Source organism: Haemaphysalis longicornis, unplaced genomic scaffold, assembly GCF_048455015.1.
Source record: "Haemaphysalis longicornis isolate Haplotype H1 unplaced genomic scaffold, Haemaphysalis longicornis Haplotype H1 scaffold_62, whole genome shotgun sequence".
Lineage (NCBI taxonomy): Eukaryota > Metazoa > Arthropoda > Arachnida > Ixodida > Ixodidae > Haemaphysalis > Haemaphysalis longicornis.
The window spans coordinates 1,300,689-1,326,089 of NW_027526410.1; the positions used below are offsets into that span (position 1 = coordinate 1,300,689).

Consider the following 25,401-nt stretch of genomic DNA (forward strand, 5'->3'; position numbering starts at 1 on the left):
CCCTTTTTTTTTTTTGTTTGTTTCTGAGCAGACTAAACTCCTCCCCCCTGCAAAATAGGGCAGCCAAAAGGTTCCCGCGAAACAGTGCATTAGGGTAGAGCGCAAGTTGCACATGATTGTCAGTTTTGTCAGACACCTGAAATAAATGAAACCTAGCTGGCACGTGAAACCTGCCCTGCTTTAGAATAATAAATATCTCCTAACAAGAATACGTATGGATTATGTTATTGCAGAAGATCAGACATAAGCGCATCTGAACACGCGAAAGGAGAGACTTAAAAAAAAAAGCTATTTTTGAAGATCCTGGGTTACTGGGGTGTCTTAGGGACACTTCCATATGAAATGAGTGATGGTGTCTTGTGCACCACATGCAGGGCAATTGGGTGAGGGGAACACAGTAGGATAAATTAAATTCAGCTTGGCGCGAGATGGTAATGTATTAGTCTGCAAGAGACGCCGAAGAACAACTTGCCGGCTCAGAACCGAAACCGAAACAATTTGCTTACTGTACCATGCGCATGGGTTGTCATAGGTATTATTATGCGCTGTCACAAATTTATCGCCCACAAAACCATAAAAATAGTTCTGCGGAGAAGTTAATGCGCTTTTGTTTTGTATCTATGGAATGACCACCACCCGGCGCATTGTCGGCATTGTGATTGGCCAGCGGCAGCCCGGCAGCTTTGAGGTGCACGAGCAGTGCACGAGCGTCGCGTTCTACGATTTCTCGTGCTGGAAGATTCCATCGATTCTGTCCTGCTGAAGGTGGTCGCTACTGCCTCTCATTACGACCCTCAACACGGTTGTATCACGGTTACATGCGTAGCCTGCGTAGGCCGAGTTGCTTGCTGTGGAGTCTCTGTCAAACCGGGGTGAGTCCCGCGCCGCCCGATGTCCCGTTCGTTGTGATAGGTTGGCTAGTTGTGATGTCGAGGTTGTTTTTTATTCAACAACGGAACGGTCCGCTTGCGCTGCCGTCTTTAGAATTAGGCTTGACTCGCACTCTTCGTTTTCTGTGTTCTTGCATAGCCTCCTTTATACAGAAAGTATAAAGGAGGCTATGGTTCTTGTTGAGGTGCCTGCCATGTGAGCAAGGAAGCTGTTAGCGCGTATTCCCCAGTTGAAATTTGCTTGCAACGTCTGGTAATGTGTGAATTTTTTTTTTTACACAGTTTTGCATTGTCTCGCAGTCTTCGAGCCTGCTGATGCAGGCTTCCACGTCAGCGGTGCCGCGAAGCAAGACGGGAGGACCAGACCCATGCCTAAGCTGTCATTCGGCTCGTCCAGCGGCGGCTGTGACAGCTCCCTTTCGTAAGTATGTTCTCGCTACATTAGCGCTTATTTTACCATGTCTGCTCGACAAAGTGTCTGCCTGAACAATTTACAGCTTCGTTAAAAGCGCGCCTTAATGGCGGAAACAATATGAAAAACAGACGCGCGGGCGTGTGTCATTGCTGAGTACTAGTTGGGCAGCCTGTTTGCTGGCCACCGTATGAAGCTTCCAAGCCTTCTATGATAGCTGATGTTCGTACATAGCTGCTGTTACCGGCAACGTGTATCTGATGCTGGTAGCGCCGGAAGGATTTTCTTTACTTTTCAGATTAAGCAGGCTCAATTCTAGGCTAAACTGATCACTAGACAAACGACCCTGTACTCTGACAGAGCTCCAGTACGAACGCTGCTCCGTTACGCCCCCGTCACGGTTTTTTGATGCGACGGTGCCGTGACGGAGAAGGTGACGGCTGTGTGAATGATGGCTCAGAGTGCCGGGACCACGTCTGCCGTGAGAAGGCGTGCGCATGTAGCTTGATCAGTAGGCCTGCATTGACCTTTCTTGTCCTGGCTTACCACCGCGGCTTCAGATTCTGCAGTGGTGGCGAGGAACGGTGTAATCGCACAACAGTGATGATGTAATTTGCGCTTCTAGCAGGTCACGCCAAAATGTTTTGCTTGTGCTGCCCTCTGCCTTAGCACTTTCAACGACGAGTGCAAACACTGAAGCTTCGATGGCTAGTAAGGCGAGGAGGGCCGACGCAGACTAATGTGGCCATGCATTGTCAGCCACAAGGTAGCATCAAACCAGTTCTTATGAGCTAGGTATCACTTTGGGAAAGATGTGACAGCGTGCAGATGAAACGATCCAAGCCTGCCCGTAATAGAGAACTTTGAGCGAAAAGTTCAGAAATTCGTCCCAGGTGCAACAGCCGGGCCTCCGACAATGGGAGAGGGGCCACCAGCTCTGCTGCTTCTCCAGCCGTGCACCACTATACTCGGATACAAGTCAAGAAAAAAGGGGCGTAGCCCAATCCCCCACTTCCACCACCCCCTTCCAGCCAATAGTGTCGCTCTATCAAGGTGACGTCGTGGCCGACCGCCTTGCACCTGCAGGCAGCGCTCGGAGCCAAGCTTTCCTTAATGCGTCCGTGCCGAAAAGTAGTTCTTAAGGGCGCCTTCACTTTGAGCGGAGATAAAAACCTTAGCTAAAATTCTTCATGTGCCCGTTTTAAAGGAGTAGGGGAGAGTCGGGAGGTTTGGGACGGTTGGAGGAATGGGACAGCTCGTTTATCTCTCCAGGAGTTAGTTCAAACACGTTCATCGGCTGCTCACGAGATGGCGCTAGCATACCGATAGCCTGGCTGTAATGGTGGCCGTCTTCAGCGGATGGAGCTTTCTCTGACTACAACTCTCGTTTTTCACGTGTCAAAAGTAAGTATCCGCTTACTCAATTACACCTCTCTCAATTTTAAACTGCCCTGCCTATGCTGATACCAATTTTTCTTCGAAAACAGGCGTTAGGGTCGTACATCGTGCAATAACAAGTTTAGCCCTAACAAGAGAATTTTCGCCATTGAATGTATTTTTCGTTGGGCACACCACCTGGGGAGGAATGGGACATTTGAGTCGCGGGTGGAATGGGACAGTGTCCCATTCCTCCCCACCATACGGCTGGTGCTGTGTCTAGCGAATAAGCTCCAATGCTGTGCCGCTTTAGTTCCGAAAGCAGTTATTTGTTTATTTGTTATTTAAAGTGTACAAATGCTTGGTGCCGTGATGTTAAATCACATACAGGCTGTTTCTGCGACAGTTGACGTTAAGACGCGCTAAACCAACGGGGCATCATAAAATGCAATGTTTCTCCACTAAAAAGGTGTGATTACTGAACACATTTGCGAGAAGCCCGGAATACGCACGTGAATAGTATGAAGCAATAGGAGTGCTGTTACGTGCATGCAAGGACGTTAAGCGTGCTTGGTGTGCGTGAATATTTACATTTGCCAATTTTTGATTCATTTTCATTTTCAGGAAGATGCCGCGGGTTTACAAGAGGAAGCATCCCGACAGAGCTCAAACATCGAACAATTTGATCCTGGATGCTGTGAGATTGGTGTGCGATGAAAAGAAAAGTATAAGAGACGTAGCAGAATCTTTTGAAATATCAAAATCATCGCTTGGCCGAGCAGTGAAGAAGTACAGAGAATGCGGTGACACAGGTGGCATCATGTTCAAGTCCAATTTGGTCTGCGGAATGGTCTTCACAACAGAAGATGAAGTACTCTTGAAAGAATATTTGCTGAAAGCAAGTAAAATGCACTATGGGCTTACGAGAATGCAAGTCCGTTCACTGGCGTACGAGTTTGCAACAGCCTTAAACCGGAAGTGCCCGGCGTCATGGGAACAGAACAAGGTAGCTGGAAGAGACTGGTTTATGGGCTTTATGGACCGCCATCCCGAGCTATCGCTTCGATCGCCAGAAGCGACCAGTCTGGGTCGGGCAACAAGCTTCAATAAGAACAACGTCGATGCTTTCCTTTCAAACCTGAAAAGTGTCTACGACCGATACAAGCTAACTCCGGACCGCATCTACAATTGTGATGAAACGGGCTTCACAACTGCACACAACCCACCAAAGGTAGTAGCAGCACGTGGAGAAAAGCAAATCGGTCAGGTCACATCCGCAGAACGCGGCGAACTGGTGACTGTTTTGTGCACTGTTAATGCCATCGGAAACGCCCTGCCACCAGTGTTCATTTTTCCACGCGTGAGGTTTAAAGATTTTTTTCTGAAAGGCGCCCCGGCAGGAAGCCTCGGTTTGGCAAGCAAGTCGGGATGGATGTCCAGCGAACTGTTTTTGTTGGCATTAGAACACACTGTGAGACATACGAAGTGCTCGAAGGAGGAACCAATTCTCTTAATTCTCGACAATCACGAAAGCCATGTGAGCATCAACACCATCAACAAGGCCAAAGAGAGCGGAGTCATTCTTCTGACCTTTCCCCCACACTGTAGCCACCGCCTGCAGCCACTGGATGTGTCCGTGTACGGACCATTTAAATCTCGGTACAACGCTGCTTGCAATGATTGGCTCATAAATAACCCCGGGAAGACCATCTCCATCCACAATGTTGCACAACTAGTTGGATCCGCCTACGTATTAACGGTGACACAAAAGAACATAATCTCGGGCTTTCAGAAAACTGGAATTTGGCCTTTCAATAGCGAGCCCTTCACTTCGGATGACTACATGATGTCATCAGTCACTGACAGACCCGAAACGTCCGTAAGCGGAGAGGTGTCACGACAGACGGCCACCATCACCGAGAAAACGGACAGCGCAAGCCGACTGGAAAGTGATTTGAACTTTGAGACAAACGGCCATGGAGCTCGCAACGTCTCTACAGATGTCTTCCCACCTACTGTCGGCAACGCAGCCTCGACGTCAACTGCATCTCCCAGCCGGATTGTTCCAAGTGACCTAAGGCCCTACCCTAAGGCTGCACCGCGTAAGACAGGGCAAAAAGGAAGGAAGAAAGGTAGGACAAAAGTCCTTACGGATACACCCGAGAAGCATGCGATTGAACAAGAAGCTGCAGAGAGGCTGGCACGACAGAGTCTGAAAAAAAGAGCGCTTATCACAGCTAAGACTGTCGCCACTACCCGCCCAAAAAAGAAACGGCGACTTCAGAAGGAGTTCAGTTCCTCAAGTGAAGACGACACTGTTGCCATTGCATTTGATGATTCAGACAGTGACATGTCGGGTTCCGATAATGAGAGGCGGGACATTTCTGAGGCCGATTGCCCAAACGAAACTTTTCAAGTGAAAAAAGGCGATTTTGTCTTCGTCAGATTTGGTAAGAAAAAATCTGACGTTTATTACACGGGTAGAGTCGAAAGTAGTGACAATATTGACGTCATTGTCCAGTTCCTCCGAAAGAAAGAAGAGAGCTCAAAGTTTTACTTTCCTCCGCAGAAAGATATAGGGACTGTGCCAATGACGGATATTGTGATGAAGCTGCCAGGGCCAAAAACTATTGGGGGAACGAAGCGCCTGCAAGCTTGCTTCAAGTTTGATGTGGAACTATCGGCTTTTAATGTCCGCTGAAGACGTTGGGACCGATACTTTACTGGCGTCCCATTCCTCCCAAAGGATGTCCCACTCCACCCGAAGGGACGGGTGGAATGGGACAGACTTTAGCTGTTAGAAATTATTTTTTTGCAGTGGCGCTAGAAGTGGCAGTAGCCCGTGTTTCTCAGAATTTGCGCATCTTGTTCCGACTTGTACTATAATCCATCAACCATCTTTTTGCGTTCAAAATAAACAAAACTAAAAATGCATTTGTGAAAAGTGTCCCATTCCTCCCGACTCTCCCCTACTGACACGAAATTTTTATGTTACGTTTTTTTCGCTGCTATGCGTGCCTACCAGCCCACTAATCATAGAATGACAGATTAGACGGTCGAGCGCAGCGTAAACATTCATTTACGGCGTCGTTTATTCGTGCCAGTTTCGGTTTCGACTGAAAAACGCCGAGCGGCCGCCATGACAGCATGTATAACATGACGTCACCATTCTTGCCGTATCGCTGCCTCTCTGGAAGCGCGCGCGAGCGAGCGCACGCGCGCGCCCAGACCGGCCGAGGTCTTCGCCCTCCCCACAGGCCCGAGCAGCATGACGTCAGTCCCAAAACCATGACGTGTACACACGCCCGAGCAGCGCGCGCCAACCACAGCCAGCGCGTCGGCTTCGTCACGGGAGCCCCGACGTCGGCAGTTTGGGGCACGTAGCAGATGATGTCACGTCGGCCCGCTCTGGGCTTTCTCGTGCGGGCGAAGATTAAAATGGAATTTAAGTATGTTTCGCTGAACGGTTGCTGTTGAAACTTGCTGGGAGATATCTCCTGATAAAAAGGAAACGTTTTACATAGTTATCTCAGCTTTGAAATTTCGTGTCAGTACTCCTTTAATGCAACACGTGAAAGAACTTATCGTCAGCTGCAGTAGCGAGTTTCAATTATATTCCTGATGGTGAATTATATTCCTGAATGAATTATAGAGCAAGCTAAGCGGATTGTGTTTTTTTTTTGTTTGTTTGTTTTGGAAGCGTTGCGCAAGTAGTGTTGCCTAGTAATGGCAAGCAGTCACCAGCTTGTGCAAAACAGGAGCAGTATTCATACAAGCACCACCCCTGTTACAAGGAACAGAGTGTAAGGCGTAGCCACTAACCTGTGGGAATGTGCTATTCCGCCTGTTTTGTATCCCCCGATGCTGAAATCAGGCATACGACCGGCATGCGTAATATTGAACCCTCTATGCAGGAGGAGGCATGTGCAGCTGGGAAGCCCCCTGGACACCATTCGGAAAGCCACCTGGTGGTCTGCTCACAAGTACTGCTTGTAAGTACGGACACCTTCTGTTCGTAGCGGGAGCCATGAATTTAGAGGGATTTCGGGCATGCCTGAAAGCTGGTGCACTATGTACCACGTGGCAGATATTGTTATGCTGGAATTGCAGGTTGCTGTAGTTTCTTTCCCTCTCTCGCTAGCTGAGTAAAAGAAATAGCCAGCAAAACTCATTGGAACAGTTGAAGTTCAGTGCTAAGTTTAGTGGAGATTGATTCAACTTGACCATTACTCTTTCCCTCGCATCATGCCTGAAGATTGGTTCAACTTTTGTTTGGCAGCACTGGCATGTCTTGTCATTAATGTTTGAATGTGGGTGTTAGTACTGCCAAAGCTGAAGATAAAGCTGGTTGGTACATTTTAGAAGAATAGTTCATTCTCTCTTCCTTGTGTTTCGTTGTTTATGCGCTATTTTCTTGTACTCGTTTCTCAAATTATAAAAAACATTCTAGTAGTGCTTCTGCACAAAAAAAGGCACTGGCAACTTCAGCTGACCACAATGTTATGCCAAGTGTTGTTGCTTTTGGTACTCAAATGGCACCATGAATCGTGGCTTGAGTAGACACCCGATGTGAGCAGAGCTTGTCAGAGACTGCACACAATGACCTGGGTGGGAAAATAAGTGCTGCTCAAAGGGGCAATCGCACTGCTGCGTGGGTGCACGTGGTTGTTAGCTGCTTTTCAGCCTCCCCTGGTATTCCTCCAGAAGGTGTTTTCCTAGTAGGGGCAGCTCTTGGTTTGCATGTGGTGTTCATTCTTTCAAGAGGCCCTGAAGACGAAATGCCACTTTGCTTACTTTGGAAGTACTACTAGCCCTTGTGTACTCACTCAGCCCAATTACAGCAATGAACGAAGTTTTTTTTTTTAACCGGAAAGATACAAAAATTCTGAAGCATTTTGAAATTTCCCACTACACAGGAGCGACGTATTGCCGGCGAGCACTAAAAGCGTAGTTACCAGTGTGTTAGACGCTCTTTCGTATTCAAGAGACATGATCGGACGGGACTGGAGGCTTCACTACAGTTGCACGGTCACATTTCTTGGCGGCGGTGTTGGTTGGCAGCCATCGATCACACACACGAGATTCTGTGATGTAAGAGGGAGTTGACCCTGCTCCATGTGCTTGCTTTAATGTCTTGATTGTTTGAAGTTACATGACTGTTGCCATTCCCTTGTTTAACGGGTGATCTGCGGAAAAACCGTATCTGGCGTCAGTTCTCTTAAACACATCTAGCACTGCCCTCCACTTCCTCTGAAACCTTCCATAATGCTTTTTCGCCACCAGTGCTCTAGTTTTCTTTTTTGTGGCTTCGACGGCCATGGGTGTCCAGAAGGGGGGGCAAGGGGGGGCAACTGCCCCCCCTTGGAAATTTGGATATTTTTATGCACTATAAAAAAGCTGCACAGCTTGGCTGGCCCATAATTAAAATACCTTTGCCCTGAAGGACAGAAGAGAGGAGAGAACGACACAGACGTTCCCTCCTTTGTCCTGTCCTATAGCGAAAAGTTTTTTTTAATTATGTACGTGAACTAACTAGTGCAACAATCCACGCTACTAAAATGATTAGCACACTCAGGTCCTGTGTATCCGTATGGAACGCCCTTCAGGACTGCGGTCAACATTGCACTTTAGACACTAACATTGCCGGTCATGTGACGGCAATGAAACAGACTACCTGTGCTGGCTATTGAAGATAGTGAACAATTCTGAAAGGTATGACGTTTTTTTTTGTTTCATTTTTCCTAAACTCTAAATTTATGCAGTCTTACCGCAAGAACTTCAGTTTTCAGACAAAGTTGCAGCTATATCTAGCAAAAAATCTTCCCCGCTACACCTAGTAGAGAGAGTGTAGCATCCTCCCGTGCTGTCCGATCACCTTGTACACCCTTTCCTTCGAAATTGCGAAATGTTGGCACCACCCATGCACCGAAACAAAACCTATAAATCAGCCCCTCAAAACGCTTGTACGCCTGTACTGCATTGAAAGCCAGGGAGGAGAGTAGTATCTTTATTGCGTGAGCCATTTCAACAGACTTGATCACACATGTCATCTTGCAATTTACCCAGAAAAACCTGAGGCGTCTGCAGCTGCTATTCAAGGAAGATTGATGACGGAGTGCAGTTCTATGTATGTGAATGTATTGTACTGTGTGCTGGTGATCAGTTGGCGTGAGTCGAGAACCCTCATGCAGCGAGACTGACCACTCTTTACAAAGTGACAGTAACTTTTCAAATTTTCTTTATTAACTTTATTTCTTTGTTCGGTAATAAAATCCAATGTATATCCTCCAAGTCTGGTTCTAATTCACTGTAGTTTGTTTGTACTTTTTGTAACCACAAATAGCGCCTTTTTGATGCTATCCAACCGTACCCCCCCCCCCCCCTCCCCCCTCCCCCCCTCCCTTCCCCCCCCCCCTCGCGCTAATGGATGCCCCTTGCAAAAAGTTCTGCGGACGCCCTTGCCAGTGAGGCTGTCGTTTCAGTCCGTGGAAGCCCAGCGCCATCGCGAGCGGGTCCTGTAGTGCCACCTGCACATCCGCACCGTCACTAAGGAACATAGAGATAATACTACTGCTAAAGAAGGCGGAAACGTCCGGGTCTTGGGTTATTGCCACCACGGCCGGAGGATTCAGTTCGGAGCACTCCGAAATGACGTGGCGCAATGTCTCCTCGGCCTGGTTGCAGCTGCTGCAGGTGTTGTCGAGGCCCTCCGTAAACTTGGCGCGCAGTACGTGAGTGCCAAGCACCCTGCTGCGAGCCTCTCAGAGGTGCCCGCTTTTTCGGGCGTTGTCATTGATAGGCTCCTCTTGAAGCCCATCTTGTTGACGCTGTAGATGATCAGCGCCAGCTTCTCCTGTGTCGCTTTCCTCCACCTCTCGAGTTCGGCGGTCGCCACCTGGTCCCGCACCTTTTGTCGCCGGTCGTGTCGTGGGGGCTCGGTGAGGCATGCCGTACCGCTCTCCGAGGCCTTTGGTGCGTGCCACCCAATTGGTTCACAGACATCAGTAGGTGATACACTTGAACACCTTGCATGCCCATTGTCCATCGGGAATCTGGCTGAGCCACTTCTTGAAAGCCAGCTTGGCCACTGCCTCGCGTGCTTCAAAGGAGGACCACCCCATGTCCCCCTGCACCGCCTCATTCGGCACGAAGCCGTGCAGACCCAACGTGTTCCGCCCAGCCTCTCGCTGCCTTGTTTCCAGTGCGTGGCGGGTGGACGACGACAAGCAGAGGACGGCGTTAAACGTGAGCGCGGGGACCGCCACTGCCTTCCACAGTACCCGGGACACCTCGAAGCGGTTGAAGGCCCATAGGGCGCGTGACCCGAGGAAGGCCTGCCGAGCAGCTGCCATCGCCCGAAGGTCCTCCTCGTAGGCCACGCTGTAGTGGGGTGCATTTGAGAGTGTCACACCGAAGTATTTATACGGGGTGGTCCCCTGGATTGGGTCACCCTGTAAACGCAAGGGTGGGCTCTCGGTGTCCTCAGTTGGGTGACACGACATGGTGGTGGACTTTCTGGCGCTGAAGCGGAGCCCCAGCAACGTGCCCTCGCTGGACACAATTTCAAGCGCGGTCTGCAGCTCCTGAGTGTTCCCTGCCAGCAAAACGATGTTGTCGGTGTAGAACAGGGCAGGCAACTTGCGAACGCGCTGCTGTCCACCTTCCATGTAACTCAGGTCAACCCCAGCCCACTGTTCGTGAGGCGTGTCCCTATTCCGGCCAGGAACAGCATGAACAGGAGCGGAGATAGTGGGCATCCTTGGCGCAGCCCTCGAGACACCTCTGCTGGTCCTGTGCGTGAGTCCCCCCAGTGGATCGTCACCTCCATGCCAGTGTAGAATCTGATCAGCAGCCGCAAGAGCTCGTCAGGCAGGCCAAGATCCCTGAGGGTCTCCCACAGTTTGGGGTGCTCCACAGAGCCATATGCTTGGGTGATGTCCAGAAAAGCAAGTAGGAGGGTGCATTTTTCTTTCGCAGCAATCTCCATTGCTTGCGTTACTACGAATGAGTTGTCCTCTAAGCCAGTGGTTCTCAGCCATGACTGCCCCGGGGACCCTTTCGGGCTTGCGGTATGGATGTTGGACCCCACGATAGAGCGCAAGTTGATCGGGTCTATATTGTGAAACAAGTTGTACTGGAAGCTATAAGTCTTCTAGACACCCATATGCTGCTGTTTGTGTGTCTGTTTTTTTTTTGTCTTCTCATAGCTGGCGTATTGTGCACAAATCAGATGTCAAAATATGTGCTACGCGGAGAAGCTCAACGTACAAGTAATGCGGCGGAGCAACCTTTTTGCATTGCAAGAAAATGCTGGCAAAATCGAGAAAAAAATGGCAGGGGAAAAGTTTTGAGGGAAGCTTCGCGGACCCCTGAAATGGGGTTCCGCGGACCCCCCTGGGGTCCGCGGAACCCCATTTGAGAACCACTGCTCTAAGCACCACCCTGGTCGAAAACCATTCTGAAGTTCTCCCAGCACTTGGCCTTTTTTCGTCCAGGCCATCACACGTGCACACAAGATGTGTCCCAGGAGTCTGTACAGGGCCGAGGTGACAGTAATGGGTCGGTAGCTCTTGGGCAGACACTTGTCACCTTTGTGTCGACAGCTCTGGGCCTCGTCGGCTTCCTTTCGGGTACTGAAGGGTGTGGCCTGCAAGAGGACCCCCGCCTTACACCCTGTACGTGCGACCCAGTCTTCGTCAGCATCATCGAGTGGCGCTGTCTTCTTTGCTCGTGACTTGGTCATCGTAATGTAATCCTCCACCCGAGACACCAGGCTCGCACGAAGATCCGCTGCTCACACTGACTCGCGCACTAACCTAACCTAACTTGCACTGCAAACTAAAAAAGCGAGCTGCTTGCATTAAGGTCTCGCGCTAACCTCCAAGAAGAAATGCTAAGTTTGTGATCATAATGGTATTGTTATCTGAACCGGGGCAGCCCTGGTCAGACTGGGTGCAGCTTGCATATGTGGCCATGTTATCATGAGCGCCCCGTTTACCTCTTTCTGGCAGGGTTGTACTAAGAGGGTAGGGGTGGGGTAAATACGAAGTGGAGGGGGAGCTGATCTGACGCAACATTGGGCTCTGAAGCAATTACTGCTTCAAAGGAATTGACGAGATCACGGAATGCAGAGAAAGAGTTGATGTCTGTTTAGTGGCCATTTTGGAGACGTGTGATCTCTCCCATAAGAGGGATAATGCGTCATGCTGTGCAGGTGTCGTCAGGAGTAGCAGGAACACAGTGTCATTTCTTCTACTGGAAATTCCCTGGCTGCATTGGTGTGCATTTAATAAAGGAGTCCTCACTAATAGAAAAAGCTTCCTGTAAACCAGTAATGGCTGTCATCAAGCCTGTAGGACAAATATTTTGCGATATTCACCAATCCTTGTTCTGGGTACTTATGGCGACACCTGTACATTTGTCGATTCAGCTGACACTGTCTGCTGCGAGTTCTGATGCAATACGCTGTCATGTAGGTTCAGGCAGATTTTGCAGTGAAGCTGTCTTGGACTAGTTTCTGCTTTCGTTTTTGTCTGCTGTGTCGCATTGACAAGGAATGGCATTGTGCTCGCTCTGTAGCTCTCAACGTAATGTAGGTAGCTTGGAAAAAGTCGCACTGGGATTGGCCACCTACATGCCTCTGTCATTACGCCAAGTTTTGTGTGCTTGTGGCAGTATTAGTGCACACTGTAGTTGTGAATGTTACAGAATTCGTGTCTGTAGTTCTTGTTTTATCAAAACCATCCGAAACAAATTGTATGAGCAATAATTTAGATATAATTTTAAAGAAGCTAGTAGGTGCATCTTTTTTGATGAATATTCAGTCACCATAAAAATTCCATGTCCACCAACAGGGCTTCACTGGTCTTCCGCCTTTGTAGCAGAAGCAGGGCTCTAAATTCTCCCTTGGAACACATCACAAGGCACAGTCAACAACTAACACTCGCGATGCCCTTCCACCGCAGGCGTGCTCTCTGGCTTGTGGAACAGTGGTGGGGGCCCTACGCTCTGGGGAGGAGAACAAGGGGGAGCGGCCCAGTCCTGGCCACCTGGTGCTTTGGTGCCCTGGGCAGCTACCTGGTGGCCTGCTGCCCTGTGCAGCAGCTTGGCACCAGGCGCCCGAGTGTGGCCACTCCCTCCTCTACTATGCGGGCCGGGAGTGCCACTACTCCCCCTCTGACACCACTGCTCCACCTTCCCCTCCGACCCTACCCCTTGACAGTGGCCTTCGAGTTGGCCCCTTCTCCCAGGTAAGCCACGACGTCCCCTAAAATGCACAGCCAGGGCTTCAGAATACTAACTCCAATCACTGGCTTGCTACTTTCCAGGTGCAAAGGCTTGTTAATTTGCTTGATATGTTGACGAAATGTACAGCTTCTCCCACCCTCTACCTGCCTAGAAAGGGCTTGAGAGTGTGGAAGTAGAAATATGCTCCCCGGGTGGCTGCTGCAGGTTGTGGGTTGGAATTCCTTCCTTAGGGTTCGTGTAATGTGACCCATCTGAGGACAACCTCAGTGGCCTGAAATGAAGAGGAAACCTGTTCTTGCAGGAGGGAGAACGCAACGTCAGCGAAGAAAAGGAGAATTGGCGTCGCTGCCGCTCCGGTCGCGCCACTCTTTCTAGAGCCCAGAGGGACGAAGCATGGAGGGCTGGGCACGGCTCAGCCCTCCGTGCTCAGCCCACAGCTAACATGTGAATGAAACAGCTCTTGATATTCAAAGAGGCGACAGACATGCACAGTAGACATGGGGGTAGCGCTTTCAACTTGCGAGCAGTGACATAAGGTGGGACGTCAGCCAGCACACGCCGCATAGCGGCAACGATCAAGAGCTGTTTCATTCACATGTTAGCCGTGGCGGGGTGCTAGTTCCGGAGCCAGTGGAGATCTTGCTACACCTGTCTCTCGTTTTATACCTGCAGCATTTTTCAAAGAATTACTGACAGAGGCCGAACTGAAATAGTGGTCAGAGTATACTTATTGTCGGGTAGACAAAAGCAAACATAAGAGGTTATTGTGGATGCTACAGCATTTTTAATGCTAATGCTAAACGAACGCCTTAGACGCTCAGCCTGCGGCCAGCAGCTTGCGTACCCTTGCAGCTTTACACGGTTTGCTTCCCGGTGAAGTGGTTTGCATCCGCTGTACCGGTAATGGTAGCAATTGCACTTTTAATATAGAACAGGGGGTACTGCAGTCCGAGCAGGTAAGTGTGCAAAAGCCGCATCATCCTGGGGCAGCATAAGTGGTTTTGTGTCCGCGGTTGTGCGGCTGGTTTTATCAGCAGCTGACCAAGAGACAGGCATGAAGAAAAACAAGAAGGCGTAGGGGTTGCCGCCTGGGGAATGCTAGGCAAACTGTCAACTATTTCCCATAGTTTTCGTGAAGCAGCGCTGGCTGGCGGACATGGCAGCATGCAGGAAGGCTAGCGAGCGGGAAAGGGTAGGAGAGAGCAAAAGGAGAGTGGCTGCTTGACCTTTTTTTTCTCACGCGTTTGGCAGTGTTAATACCGGTGCCGTTGATTCTGCCAATGGCCGGTGTGTAAGATACTCGTCGCAGTGGCTCAGTGGCTAAGGCGTTGCGCTGCCGAGCACGAGGTCATCGCGGGTTCGGTTCCCGGCCGCGGCGGCCGCTTTTCTGATGGAGGCGAAAAGCAAAAACGCTTGCGTGTACGAGATTTCGGCGCACGTTAAAGATCCCCAGGTGGTCAAAATTAATCCAGAGCCCTCCACTACGGCGCGCCTCATCGCCTGCGTTGCGTCGGCGCGTTAAACCCTACAATCAATCAAAGATGAAGGGCAACTTTTGTGTGCGTTTTGGGGGAAAACCTCTACCTGGGTCCCTGTTAAACGCTAAGTGTCCAGAGGGCAGAGTGACGCAGGGTTGGTGTAGAGGTCTCTGGCTAGCAGTCATCTGCAGAGTTTCTTCGAATAGCTCCCCTAAGGGGGGATAGTTGTGCATCCATCTGCCATCTTGAGTTCCAGAGTTGTGCAGGGAAGCCACCCATCATGCATGTATGAGTCACTGCTCTGGTTGCAGCAACAGGGCGAAGTCAGCTCGTGTGTGGTGCTGTCGGCTGGGCTGGCCACTGTGTGGGACAGCCCTCAGCTGCTGACCTGTGCAGAACTGGAAAAAGAGTACTGCAAGTGGGCTTTCCTGTCAAGGTGGGACCAGCGACGCGGCAGATTGTGGAAATCAGACGCGCAACTCTGCGAAGCATATAGTACAGGAAGCACAAAATGCAGCATGCACAGATAAGCCGTATTCAGCACCTAGACGGGCTACATTGAACCTGCTGCTAGTTTACTGCGATGAACATTCTCCGATGTTCTTGTTTTTCCTCCATAGCTAGGACTGTATTTTACCCAGATCAAACCACTTCGTTTCGTGCTGCACCGGTTAGGTAACAGGCAGGGGGGAGAAAGTAGTCGCAACTTTGGAAACTTGCTGATTAAGTGACTTGTCGTGGATCTCCAAACATATATTAGACCTAGACTGGAGTACGCCTCCGTGGTTTGGAGCCCTCACCAGAAACACTTGGTCACCAAGTCAGAATGTATTCAGAGGCGTGCAGTACGGTTTGTGTGCTCTAGATATAGAAGGTGGGATTAAGTAACTGATATGCTCAATTCATGCAATTTAGAACCACTGGAAATTAAGTCGAATCCCGCTACAACGAAATTGACGGGACGTGCGAAAAATTTCGTTGAAGCGAAAATTCGTTGAGGCGAAATCTGCCCCAACACACCACGGAAAGGCCAGAAAAATAGCCCCGTGCGTTTCCGCAACATTGGCAGCATAATACAATGTTTAGAAAAAGGAGTGACGCGCAATAACTCATGTTTATTCGGATAACAAACATACCAATGGTTATGTTTTTTTCACCACCCAAAGAACGCGTTACGGAGGGGGGGTGGGTGAAGATATGCAGGCGCAAAACGTATCGCTGTACAACAAGGCGTGTCCACCGAGCTGATTACTTGCAGATAGCTGCTAGGCCGAGGGAAGCCCCCCTATCGCTTGTGGCAGGAGCAGTGCCGTTATCTTATCCTCTGACAGGGCACGGCAGCTACTGACCTTGGCAGGCAAGACGCGCGCGCTTGCATTTAAAGGGACACTGAAGTGAATTTGTCAAGCTCCCGTGTTTGCTTGCACTGTGTAGACTGGCTCAAATTAGCACACTTTTCATCGTTTTTACGATTGACAAATCGGTAATTATTTTACAAAGCGCGAAAGAAGAAAAACTACCATGCGCGGTTTGCGGCGGCCGCACCAACTAAAGCTGTGACGTTAGGAGGAGCGGGCACCGTGATTGGACGATGCCCAAGGTGAGCAACCAAACAAGTTTCGGTTTCGGTTTCGGTTCTGTAAAACACAACCGGTGGCGTTGTTGGATGGGCAGTCTCAATGACTCAGTAATCATCGTACCGCGCTTCTGCCATGTTGTCAGCTGTAAAAATGCATAAAGATAAGCCTCCTAGGACGGCTTGTAGTGGTAGCATTCACTAGCCGAAACCTACGCAGTGCATGAACGCCCTCCGCGTACCCGTAGACGCCCAAATGTCATGCGCTTTTCCCCCATAATTGGAGCTTGCCTCCCTCATGCCTGTATCGTAAAAAGCGTGTTCGCACCAGGCCAAGGGTCTGTTCATTCTGGCCTGTGCCCACTGCCTGCAAGCAGTCGGTGCTTATGGCAACAGCACGCCAACGAGAACTCGCTAGCGCGCCATGCATGTGCCAGCCTGCGCGCGTTTTGTGAACTAGTTCATGTAGCCATGAACGTTGCGGCCCAAAAAAAGGTGAACTCAATATAGAAAACATCGGCTGAAAACAGAAAAGTTAACTTATAAAAAAAAAAAAAAGCACGTACCCGCGGGGATTCGAACTCGTGACTTGCAAAACATTTGCGGTGACATACCCAGCACCCCAGACTACTGAGCCACGGAGCGGGACGCGAAGAGTTTGCTAATATAAGGTATATATTGTATAACCGGTTTACACTTTTATTTAGTTTTGGCATTTCAAGCAGCTTAGGTGACTATTTGTTGTACTGCGATCGTGCAGTAAGCGTCGCCCGAGTTTCCACAGTAGCTCACGTCTAGCAATTGCATTTCGTAGACGGAAAAGCGTTCGCAGATGCGTAGTCGTGCTGCTGACCGCTGTGCTTGTTCGCCCAGCACAAAAAAGTGTTTCCCGCGCCCTAGTTTTACGCTGTACGGTAAAAATATCAGTTGATTTTATTTCCTTAGTACCTATATTGACTTCGCTGACTCTTCTCCCGCCTTCAAGAGGCCTTATATTTTCCTACTGGCGAACCAGTCAGCGAAGCGTCGCATGTGCGCTTGTGCAGCACTTGTGTGAAGCGAACTTGACTTGGAGCTAGATACAGTGTACAAATATAGTGTATTAGAATTGGGAAGTGTGTCGTCCGCGGCGCCGAACAATGGCAGCGGAGGGGTCACTGCCGCGATCATGGAGGAAAGAAAAGGTTAGGAGAGGCCCTGACGTCACATTTGTGAAGCCGAGTCCCGCCATGACTTGAGCCCACGGAGCCCAGCACTCTATCCCATCATCCTTTGCTGTCTCCGGTTTGATTTGACTAACATGGCGTCGCCCTGCCCTCCCGCTTCGAAGCGAAAACAGCTTCGTCGCTAATTCCTCGGTGCGATGTCATGTTCTAAGCTGTTGATTTCGCCTTCAATTTGCCCATTCTAACCCTCACCCAACGTTTCAATCGAAAAACGGCCTTTGTTTTTGAGATAGAAGGACGATTTTTCAGCTCTTAAGCCTGGCAAAGTAGCGTTTGTCGTCGTCATAGCAACAGGCTCGCGGAATGACGAACGCAGACGAGTTAAGGCCGCCTCCGACGGCCGAGTTTTCAAACTGGCCTAATCTAAAAACGTTTGTCGTAGCGACTGCGCTGGTTTGCAAGCGTAGCAAGGCAGCCATATACCAAGCGCCTTAAAAGTTTGTCCTTTCTATTCGCCCAGATTTGGCCACCGCCGTTGTAAACAAGTAAGCAACATTGTCCATGGGCTCAAGAAAAATGACGTAACTTCCTCCACACTTTTTGCAATGCATTGGGATGCTAGGGGCCTCTCCTGAGTATTCTTTCCTCCATGGCCGCGATGAAAATCGCGGCGGGCCGGTAGGGGCGCCACCAGCAAGAGGGATGCTACGGCGGCTGCAGCAGCTACGGCGGCCGGCCTGTTGATACGTTGCAGTGGCGCTCGCATGTTTCGTTGTAGGTGCGTAGGGTGGTTAAAATTTGAACCCCTTTTGAGAACCCACGACCAATAATGTGCACGTCGTGTGCTGGTGCAGTGGTGACGAAAACCAGGGGAACGGCGGGACAAGCACGACCGCATGTTTCGCGATCCCTGTTTCGAGTTCCGGCTGACGCCGATGAACGTGCAGCATAATCACGAGTTATAAAAAGAACCGACAGAGACCTCGACGACGCAAGTGCGGTTTGCGATCTGCACTTTGAGTCGCAGTTCATTGAGCGAAGACAACTATTAATGGTGAAGCTGTTGAGATTCATCGAGAGATATTACTCGAGACCAACTGCAACTAACTGAGCGCTCAGCATCGTTCCGTTTCGCGAGCGGCATTATAAAATCACCTAAAAAGGGGGAAGATGTCGAATATCCGTGAACAGCATGCTTACCGCACGCGACCGCAACCGAACAAAAAAAAAACATGCAACACCATTCGCGCATACATTTGCTTCCATTTACCGTGTTTTGTAGAACTTGCAGCAATGTACGAAATTGGCCCGTATAGTTACTTATGTCAACGCACCGCAGACGATTGTTTCTGCGTGTCATTCAGTTTTATTTACACTGGTATAGTTACTCATGGTGCAAGCAAACGGTGAATGCTTTGTAGCTTTTTTACAGTTTATGCCGCTACTATTATTTGATGACTTGTGTCTAGTGTATGCACAGCGGAGGCTCCCCCCCCCCCTATACAAAAAAATTGAGCCCAGGGTCCTGGGCACCCCGCGGACTATTGACGTAACCACCAAGGACGAAATGCAAGTCGTCTACCTGTAAATTCATTACTACTGCTACTACTGGCTTCGCCTAACATCGAATAATTATTTTGCAGTCTCAGCCGACTAGCTTTAGTGTGTTCTCTCGACACGACAATCTGGCACTTTACAATTTCCCTAGAAAAAAAAAATGAGCATAACATTAAGAAGGAAATTCCTTTCTTTGATTATTTTTGTTTGTGCTTTGTTGCGCGTTTGCTTTTAATGTAATGTTGTAATGTAATTGCAATGTTTATATGGTTTTTCTTTCTCTCGAAGCACACAGCCTAATGTTATTTCTCTCTCTCTCTCTTCCCAATTGCGTGCGCCGTTGTGAAGCACCCGAAATGCGCCCGCCGCGGCCTGCCACCGCGCACTACGTGACGCGGGCCGCCTCAGCGGTGAGTGCTCCGCGCGTCGCGAGATGGCACTGCATGTAAGAGGGATGCTGTTGGGAGCTGGTTGGGGGAGGAGGGTATCATCGCTGAGGCGACCCGTTTTGCGCCCGCGCACGACACACTTCCCAATTCTAGTACACTATAGTACAAACAAACCAAGTAAAGAAAGGCACATTCTTCCATTTACAAACGTGTCCTGGCTTCGTTTCAACTAAGCGAACGAATTGCGACCAAGCAATTTTTTTTTAACCTCCTTGATTGCGACGACCTGCCGGCGGACGAAACGCTGGGCCGACTGACTCTGTCGGCCGGGGAGCCGTGCAGTAGCGCAGCTCATCCCCTCCTGACGTCACACGAAAACGCCACAGAAAATGGGCGAGCGTAAAGAAAGGAGGACAGCATTTTCGAATTAGTTTTTCTACTAAATAAAATCGCGTAAACGCGCCTAGAGTGGTCGAAACATGGCCTGGGGACTCCGGACTACAATTTGCGCTAGTAATCCCGCAATGTTTACATATCACTTCAGTGTCCCTTTAACATGACCGCGCGCTCGCGACTAAGATATGGTGACTAGGCTTCAAGACCAAACGCGCAAACATGATTTTCGCTCTTGGCTATGAAGAATGGTAGAAGGAAAACGGCAAGGACAGCTGCTCACAACGCATACATGACGGAACCGCGCCAGCAGCCAGCAGCGGAGCAAATTCATGCAATTTCAACTGGATACGGATTGGCTGTAGCTCTGGGGCTCCGCCTTGGCAAAGCGGGCCTGCGCCTCGTGTAAAGACGGCCAGCCACATCGTTATCACCATCAAGCAATGGCGTGCGCCTATGAGTTTTTTGTTTTGTTTTGGGTAGTGGTGTGGTCGCAACGCGCATTTTCGGTGAAACTAAGCGTCCTGAATGTATAAAAAGTTACAGATAGCTGGCGCTATGCTTATTTTATTGTAAAATAATTGTTCAAACCCAGCCCAAATCATCGAAAATTTCGTTGAAGCGAAAGCAAGCCTGACAAATGGTTCGTTGTGGCGAGGACTTCGTTCCATTGACTTCTATGGCTAGCTGACGGGGAATTGGAAATATTTCGTTGAAGCGGAAATTTCGTTGAAGCGGCGTTCGTTGTAGCGGGGTTCGACTGTAGTAGATGGAAACAAAAACTTAAATTAAAACGTTATTTCGTATAATCTAAGGGATATTAAAAATACCTAAAGACGAGTACATATGCCTTCCCGGAAAACGTAGCGCCAGATTGAATCATGATGCCCCCATAAAACCTTTCAACGCTCGCACTGACATCTTTCAGTGGTCATTTTTTCTGGATGCTATAGAAAAATGGAATTGTTTACCCCACCATGTTGTTAATAGTACCGATGTGCAAACTTTTGACAGAGAAATTGATGCTTATTTTGGTCATGGTTGCACTACTGCCAATTTTGTTTTCCTGTGTGCATTGCTTTGTGAGTGCCCGTTGTTGTTTTTTGTTTTTCTGTTTGTACTTACTTTTGTACTCCCTCTCTGTTATGAGCCTCAAGCGAGGGTTGACAGTATTATTAAATAAATAAATAAAAATCTCGCTGTTCCTTGGTAAAAAAAAAAGCAGGAATCAGTGCATACGTGTTCCCTGCATCACCAGCGGTCATGCAGTTTGATTAGGATGCAAGGGATGAAGCAAAAAAGCGATGACATCTGTCGTTTCTCGCCTTGCAGTGGGACGGCGGACACCCAAAGTGTCGCGAGGAGCCCGCCTGCTGGGTACACCGGACTACTTGGCTCCCGAGCTGCTGCTAGGACAGCCACATGGTGGGCCGCAGTGAAATGCTGAACAGATTGTGTCAGTTTGTAGAAAACTGGCGAAGATTTTTTCCATGTCTACGAAGGAAATTGACAGCAGTAAATGCTGCTAGTGCGCTGAAATGTATAAGCATGTTTATAATATTTAGTTCTTGTTTTATTTAGGATTGCTTTAGATTTCCATCTTGAGAATTTGCACGTTTTGGCCGCTGCATGGCGAGTGCTTCACAGTTGTGCGAGTGGGACTCATGAGCCCGTGTTGACGGTACACATTTTTCAAACTGAGGAAACCAGAAATTAGCGGAATAGAAAGTACATTTTAGGCCTCGTAATTTTATGTTACAATGGTCAGGGATGCACGAGAGATTCTGTAACCTGAGCTGTACCAGTGTGTTGCACAGTTCAGTGTATGGCACAGGGGTGGGTCCTATACTCGGTTACAACTCAAGAACGGCACCACCTCATGTAGTGTATCACTCCGCCAAAGCGCCGGACCCGTGACGTCGGTGCGCGCGCGTTTTGAAATGGGTTTGCTATGAATGCATGCAATTGTCTGCCTTGTCTCATGCAGTTTGTTTGTCGTCAGTGGAGTCGTTTATAAGCATATTAAGTCCAAACAATCACGGGAATGGCTCACGCCATGTTCAAAATATTCCCAGTAACGCCCTACTTGCGCCGCACGGAGAAACATCCGGCAACGGTGATAAGGCACAGCGTCAACTTCTGGTGCCGTTAAGTTGTCACCGAGTATAGTAATACATATCATTACAAAGCTTTTGCCACCACTTGCAGTGTATGACCCTTGGTTGAGGACGTTTTTAAACTCAACCCACATATACCCCCCGAGGGGCTGCTTATTGATCTGTGTTGATGGTTCCCAGAAAATTTTAAAGCTCTGTGACCACGCAAAAAATGTCAACAATTGTGCGAGCATACACAGCGTAGTATGGTCTCCTCAATACTGATGTTTGGGTATTCAAAAGTTTGAATGATGCCTAAGTAGTTTGCTATGTGAATCCCTTTGAAGTGCTCTCACTACTTGGAATTGCTGAAGGACTCTTTCTTTTTTGGTTTGAAAGGTACAGAATGAGGTTGGGAGAAAATGTTTTGAAGTAATGTCGGCGTTGCCACAAAGCACTCATTGTTGGAGAAATTCCAAGCTACGCAAGTGCTAAAACAGTGCTGTGTGCACTCTAGCGCCAATAGGGTACACTAAGGCTACACTGCGACGACTGCAGGTCCTCCAGTGGATTGGTGGGCGCTGGGAATATGCCTGTACGAGTTCAAGACGGGGCTGCCCCCGTTCTGCGACCAGACCGTCGAGGCAGTCTTCGACAACATCCAGCATGGAGGTGGGCCCTGTGGAGGCTTGGGGTTATGGCGTGGATAAATCATAAACACTGAATGAACAAAAAACAAGACTTCATGGAGGAGGAACACAGTGTCGCTGCAAGGCAGTCAGTCGCTGGAGCTGGTCAATAGTGCATTGTTTCCTGGTGTACCAAACTTGACAAGGGCGAACTTGAAGTATATTGGGGGAACGAGTTGAAGCTCTGTTTTGTCCAATCAAGTAACGACGTGACATTCATTAAATTTTGTGCATGAAAACATAACGATGTTTGTCAACTAGCAACCAAATTTGGCTAGCGTAGCAAGGGACTGTGCCAGTCCTTTGAAGTGAACTCTGCCTGCCCACCACGCCAGAGGCAGGGCGTGAAGAATGTGGGTGTGAAGGCCAAATGGCTGGGAACCATATACGCCTCGAGCGCGGCCTGTAGGGGCGCCACTGAAATCCCCCTAGCGGCCCGTTTCGAAAGCAGCCGCGGCTGTCCGCGCCCCGCTCCCCAGTGCCGCCGATGCTTTTGCGGCACGTTCACGACTGAGATTTACCATTTACGGTTGTTTGAAATCCATGTTTATGTGGAGCAGTCACTCTGTTCGCAAATGGGATGTGTTTACGAGAGTGTAAATATTTCTGACGCGATCTTAGTGTGCTATATTCGGTCTGTATAAGTGGCAGGTGTGTGTCACAGGTCACCGTCGCGGAACCGGCGTATGATCTAGCCGATTGTAGTTACACTGACCTGAATTTACTAGCCGTGTCTCCGTAACCACCGGTTCCTCAGATGTTCATGCTACGGCTTTAAAAAAGCGAAACAGAACCAAAACCCTGCACGAGCCCCTATCAACCACGCAGCACAAATCCCGTCAACGCCGCGGAGAAGCGGCGGCAGGCGGCGCAGCGATCGCGAAGCTCAAGGCGTATACCAGAACTTGTAGAGCTAGTTGGTTCATCTCTGCAGTAAGAAGGGAAGGGCACCAGACAGGGATGAAGGTAGACACAAACAAGATGAACGGGTCGGAAGTTGGCGCTTGTATCTGTCCTTTGTGCCTACCTTCGTCCTCTTTTTTAGCGCCTTTTCCTGTTTACTGCACAGGAATGACAGCTTGTTGTTGTGTGTGCAGGTCCGGCGACCCCAAGCAGCCGGTCCGACGACCCCGAGCAGCATTTCCGACGACCCTAAGCAGCCGGTCCGGGGACCCCGAGCAGCTGTACCACCATTCGTGGCCACCGCAATGGTTTTTCGCAAATGGCTCTTCTTGGCACCGTGGACCTGCGGCCCAGCCGTGTGCGTGCCTTGCAGTCACGGCAAGTGTCCCAACACCTCAAGCGGGGAGTTGAGCCTCAGGGACGTTGGTAGTGATCCTGTAGCGCTTGTTTTGTGTTCATCACGGCTTGTTGGTTTGGTTCTCTTTGGGGTACGTGTTCGCGGAAAGTTTGAACATCAATTCTTGAGGTCTCGATTGTTACGAGGATAAAAGGAGAGGGAACCCAATGAATTCACAGTAGAGAGCAACGAAGGCCGGGACACGATCCTCGTCTTCCGTCAAGATCCCCAAAACATCCCTCGTCTTCGTCATCACTCACAACACCGACGGGTAACACGAATGTGTGAGGGGAGGTGATAGTGCAGTGAAAGATCGCGCTGGTGATCCTCGTTCACGTGGCTTTGTAAAGTGGTGACTGTATAACTGCGGCGATGCCAAGCCTTTTCTGAGTGCCTGTGCCTCGGAGGGACCTGTTCGCCACGAAAGCGCTGCATACGGAAACGCTACCGTGTTGCTAACATTAGTTAGTGGTTAGGTAGTCATTAGCTAGTCGCTAGCGACAAATGACTAGTGTTGCTAGTCATTTGTGTGTGGGCATGTGCCATGTGTGCTTACAGATATTGGGTATGTCCCATTTGGTCAACCTTCTATTTAGATGTGGGGCAAAAAATCTTGTAGAATTTCAGACGGCTAGCTCGATACATAATTATTCACCTTTCATAATTATTTCATGCGCATGAAAGTGAATGTGATTGCACATAAGGCAAGGTGGCCGTGTCTGTGGCAACTTGCACAGTGCAGACAGAAGGAATGGTTTATAAGTGTTCGACTTGACTTTGCCATCTGGAATAGCGAAACCTTGTTGTGTCTAAGGCCCCCATCGGTGGCACTCCTGGAAAAAGATGTCGCCTTCTTGGCAAGATGTAGGTTTGTTGTTAATCTACACAAGCTCTCTGTGTTAGTTCTATTTCGCCTGAACACTGAGGCTTGAAGTTCCCCATTCTGGACAAACCGTCCTTGTGATTGCGGAAATGGCTGCCTCTATTGTAAAGAGTAAATAGAAAACACGTGCGGGATCTGATGAAATTTGAACCCAGGTGTGCATAGTAGCAGCTTGAAGCGCTACCACTCCGCACGCTGCCAGGGGTAGAACAAAATTTGTCATTACTGTTGTCGATTTCTTTGTGGCACGCACCGACAGCTTGAGGGGCTAATGTGCCTCTCTGACAGAATTCACAAAACTGAGTTGAATTGATAACGGACACAAGTTAGTGCGCCCAAGCACACCTTTCTTTTTTTCTGTGTGCGTGTGTTGCCACAGTGTGCCGTACCTCGCATACAGGTGCTCTGTTCCGCACGAGATGCAGTACACACAAACAAGGAAAGTCACGGACGAACACGAAACGTAGAAGAACCCGTGCGTATGGTGCATGGTACATCGCCACTTACGGGACCCTGTGTGTCGAGCATGCCAAAATTTTCATGGACGATTACTATCAACCGTAACAAAAGGAAGCCAAGTACAATTTGGTGGGAAACAGCAAGTGTGGACAGAAGCCTCTTAGTGGTATTATGGCACCATCTGTGAAAGGACATGGCAAACAAGACGTTGTACCGTTCGCAGCAGCTCTTTAGCATTTCCTCTGGGTACGTCATTGCTGACGTCCCGAGATGCACAGTTTAATGGGAGAATTAAATATTAAAAATCTTTAATTTCTCGGTGAACAAAGCATAGTTTTCTGCCAAACAATCGGTAGTGGCACTGAAACACCAAATCCTTTGAATAAAACAAACCTCTATTTTGTCTGCATGGCCCCTTTGAGCTTGTTCCCTGCGCTTTCCAGGTGAACACCGAGGCTGTTCCAGTGCACGCGGTCCTGGCGTCTTGA

General features: G+C 49.3%; 2 protein-coding genes across 2 annotated transcripts; both read left to right on the plus strand.

Moving 5' to 3' along the window:
- The first annotated feature begins 445 nt into the window (after window positions 1-445).
- Window positions 446-25,401, plus strand: LOC144144108 (uncharacterized). The gene is made up of 8 exons (XM_077675500.1): window positions 446-872; window positions 1,191-1,311; window positions 6,594-6,671; window positions 12,645-12,929; window positions 20,819-20,911; window positions 22,141-22,254; window positions 23,369-23,552; window positions 25,357-25,401. The coding sequence occupies exons 2-8, from the start codon at window positions 1,259-1,261 to the stop codon at window positions 25,399-25,401; spliced, it is 852 nt and encodes a 283-aa protein (XP_077531626.1). The 5' UTR covers window positions 446-872; window positions 1,191-1,258.
- On the plus strand, window positions 2,508-5,381 carry LOC144144113 (uncharacterized). Its single transcript, XM_077675503.1, has 2 exons — window positions 2,508-2,706; window positions 3,304-5,381. Exon 2 carries the CDS (start codon window positions 3,308-3,310, stop codon window positions 5,378-5,380), a length of 2,073 nt encoding a protein of 690 aa, XP_077531629.1. The 5' UTR covers window positions 2,508-2,706; window positions 3,304-3,307; the 3' UTR covers window position 5,381.